This window comes from Pteropus alecto, unplaced genomic scaffold (genome assembly GCF_000325575.1).
Source record: "Pteropus alecto unplaced genomic scaffold, ASM32557v1 scaffold3, whole genome shotgun sequence".
NCBI classification, from domain to species: Eukaryota; Metazoa; Chordata; class Mammalia; order Chiroptera; family Pteropodidae; genus Pteropus; species Pteropus alecto.
Window position 1 is genome coordinate 7,422,686 of NW_006442484.1, and position 3,878 is coordinate 7,426,563.

Below are 3,878 nucleotides of genomic sequence, written 5' to 3' on the forward strand. Positions count from 1 at the left end.
GGGAAGAAGGGAAGAAGGAAGGGAGGGGAGCAGAGGAAGGACCTCATGACTTATGTTATCTGGGGCGGGAGGCTGCTAGCTCAGTCTTCTCTAGCTGCTGCTGTCCCTGCCCCTGGTAAAGGGCTGGCCTTGGGAAGAAGCCCTCCTCCCTTCAGTGGAAAGGTTGCCTTGCACGAGGTCTGTGAGGGTGAAAGCCTTGGTCTTTTTTTGCCCCTCCTTGAGTCTTTCCTTCCCAGATCCTGCATGGGCAATAACACCAGGATTTGAGGATAGTGATATGCAAGGCTGGGGAATTCAAACAGAGTGTCTGTCTGTCTAGAAATGTTTGTCCAGGTGGAGCTGGTGATGGGAAATAATCTAGACAGTCTTGACAGCACAAAGCCAGAACAGGGCAGCTTGAGGGGAATGTGGGAAGGACAATACAGTCCCCCTCCTCTGCTTCAGAGAAGAATAGAGCATGTGGGTGATCTTTGGGTCTCTCTCTTTTTCAAATCATAAATTCACCTCCCCCCACCCTGCTTACTGCCCACATGTCTCATCTCAGCTGTTTTAAGCATGATGGTGGAGGTCTAAAGCATCAGTGTTAATAATAATGGCTAAACTTTATTGAGTCAGCTATTGTTCTAAAGACTTTATATGAATTAACTCATTTAATCTCTAAATAACTCTGTGATAGTTACTTTTGTCATTTCCATTCTACACACATGGAGACCAAGGCTCAGAGAGGTGAAGCAATTTGCCCAAAGTCACACAGACATGAAGTTGCAGAGCCAGGATTGAAACTTGGTAGTATGGCTCCTGGAGTCACTGTGGATCACTGGTTCTAAGGGTGGCCCTAGGAAAAGGAAGGGCTCTTAGGGCCCAGCAAACCAGCAAAGACTGTGGCCAGAAGCTAGCTGTCAATGCAGCATCCACTGCCAGGTTCTCAGAGCTCCTGGTCTGGGTGTGAGGAGAAGTCTGGCTCTGTTATATTGGTGGAAGACACTAGGCAAGCACCTTGCATTTTCAAAGCCTTTGTTTTCTCATCTGTATAATGGGAAAATAATTGCTAATCCATAGGGCTCTTAGGAGGAGTAGGTGAAAGAGCATGTGCAAAGTGCCTGATGCATCATAGTAGGTACCAAATGAATGAGTTCCTTTTCTTCCTGCTCTCCTGGATAAAGTTTGCTTCAGGCTCGATTTAGACCCTCTATAACAGCTTGGACTCCACAAACACGTACTGAGGGCCTACCAGGTGCTAGATCTTCTGCTAATCCCTAGGAAACACAAAGATGAAAGAAGAGGCTGGAGCAACATAGAGCAGGGTGGGGAAATGGCCCAGAGTAACCAGAGAGAAACAGAACAGATTTTTAAATAACCCACGAGAACACAATACCTGATAAATGAATGTTCTCTTCAAAGCAATAGCCTCAGGAGGGCACATGGTTGTTCCAGAGATGCTGATGCTCTGCCAGATACTGATAGCAGCCCATGCTGATATCTGGACTCTCCTCCCAGACCTGGCCAGGTGCATTCTTCACATCAGGGAGGACTGGAGCGGGGGATGATCTTCTCAAAGTTACACAGCCGCTCAGGGCAAGAGCAGAACCAGAAGATGGGGTTTTTGATTTCTGAGCTGGAGATCTCCCCAGTTCACAGGAGCATTCCCATCCTTCCTTTATGCTCACATGCTGCACTGGAGATGGATAATTCTTCCCTAAATCTGCTGTCACAGATTATTCAAGACTGGCTCAGAATGGCTTTGGAGTATTTTTAAAACTAAACCCACCTCAGTAGGAGGGAATTTGGGATGTCCACTGGCACCTGTCCTGGATCTGCCTGGTAATGGCCAGGTGGGAGTCAGGGCAGAATGCACCAAGGTTACCACCAAGTGCTGGGTGTCCAGCATTTGCATCTCTAAATGAGCTTCACACAGAGGACAAAGACCAGCCATTTTCTGGGTGGAAGCAAAAGACTGATGCTAATAGACTCTTGTACTTGGGCTTTGGGCTTTTCAAAGAGTTATTAAAAGAGTTAATTGGTGGGGTGGTCTTCTGGACCCTCTCTCTATAACAGCTTGGACTCCTCAGGCTAGGTGCGTGACAGACCTCTTAGAAGTGAAATTTATTCCGTTCTGAAGGAGAAATTCAGGAGGCTTTCAGAAAGTGCTTCACTGCAGAGCCTCATGGGACAAAAGTCCTCTTCGACTTGGTTGATTGGGGTCTAGTCCTGCTTGCAGGCAAGGGATTGGATTAGGTGACCCCCGCAGGACCTTGCCGGCATCAGGATTCTGAGTGTCATCGTGGCCATGTGGAGGTGCCTGTGTGCGCCCGTGAGTGCACCCGTGAGCGTTCTTGCGTTGTTGGTGGGAGGCGACTAAGCGTGGCCTCCGGTAGGTGTGTCTGAAGCGACCGGCTCAAGGCTGCGCCCACTGAGCCCACTTGTAGCTCCCGGGCGCCGCCAGAAGGAACCGCGCCTTGTCGTCTCTGTCAGGGACGCCTCCCGAAAGGAGGAGGACCGAAGGCTGATGACAAGAGGGCGCCGTCTCCAGAGTGATGGCAACGCGCGCTGCCTCGCCGCCTCCTCCGCTCAGCCCCGGACTCCTTACGTCAGGGTAGCTGGGTTCCCCCTCCACGCGGGAGTCAGCGAGTAGCAGGAGATCAGAGCAGAGCGCGCGGCGGAGCCCGGGAGTCCTTACTGAACGCGGAGCCTCGCGGAGCACAGCCAAGCCCCGCCGAGCCGGGCAAGAGGCAACGTCGCCAAGCCCGCTCCGGACACCGCATTCGCACCAGTGCTCCCCAGCCGCTGCCGCCCGGACTTGTGGGCGCTGGGCTCGTCCTGTGAGCCCCCGCGATGCGCGTTGGGCTCCTCGGCTCTCCGGAGCAGCTCCCGCGGGGTGAGCACTGTCTCCTGGGCCGGGGCGCCTCTCGCTGAAGTAGTTGGGCGCCGGGACCAGAGGGTCGCCACGTCGGGGGTGCGGCTGGGACCTGCGGAGTCGGCCCCGGAGCGCGGGGAGCGGGGCCGCCCGCGCCGCCCCACCATTACCTCCCCAGGCGGCAAGGAGGAGCTGGTGGCGGTCGCTTCCCGGCTGTGGCAGCGGCGGCGGCGCGCCTGCTTGGCGGCCGTCGGCGTGCTCTTAGCCATGGCTCTGGGGCTGCTCATCGCGGTGCCGCTGCTGCTGCAGGCGGCACCCCCCGGAGCGGCGCACTACGAGATGATGGGCACCTGCCGCATGATCTGCGACCCATACAGCGCCTCACCCGGCGGTGGCCCTGCGGGCGCCAAGGCGCCGCCGCCGGGACCCAGCACTGCTGCCCTGGAAGTCATGCAGGATCTGAGCGCCAACCCTCCGCCCCCTTTCATCCAGGGGCCCAAGGGCGACCCGGGGCGACCCGGCAAGCCAGGGCCGCGGGGGCCCCCTGGAGAGCCAGGCCCGCCCGGACCCAGGGGTCCCCCGGGGGAGAAGGGCGACTCAGGGCGGCCCGGGCTGCCAGGGCTGCAGCTGACGTCGGGAGCAGCAGGCAGTGTCGGGGTGGTGGGTGGCGGAACCGGGGGCGGCGGCGACTCTGAGGGCGAAGTGACCGGAGCGCTTAGCGCCGCCTTCAGCGGTCCAAAGATCGCCTTCTACGTGGGTCTCAAGAGCCCCCACGAAGGCTACGAGGTTCTCAAGTTCGACGACGTGGTCACCAACCTCGGCAATCACTACGACCCCACTACTGGCAAGTTCAGCTGCCAGGTGCGCGGCATCTACTTCTTCACCTACCACATCCTTATGCGCGGCGGCGACGGCACCAGCATGTGGGCAGACCTCTGCAAGAACGGGCAGGTCAGTGACCCCTATCCCCACCCCCGCCGACTCCTGCAAATCCCCGCAGACCCTCGTTCCCACCCGGAGCTCT

The 3,878-nt window shown here is 57.0% G+C and overlaps 1 protein-coding gene across 4 annotated transcripts in view; it reads left to right on the forward strand.

The window, feature by feature from the left end:
• Positions 1-3,121: 3,121 nt before the first annotated feature.
• The window catches only part of C1QL2 (complement C1q like 2), a 1,500-nt gene continuing 743 nt past the window's right edge, over positions 3,122-3,878 (forward strand). The window contains exons 1-2 of one of the 4 annotated variants that reach the window (XM_006921013.1): positions 3,122-3,518; positions 3,558-3,805. In XM_006921013.1, the coding sequence (XP_006921075.1) occupies positions 3,122-3,518; positions 3,558-3,805 (645 nt within the window). Of the gene's footprint in view, positions 3,806-3,878 lie in introns of all 4 variants that reach the window. The other 3 variants (XM_025039231.1, XM_025039233.1, XM_006921012.1) reach the window with 3 other exon arrangements.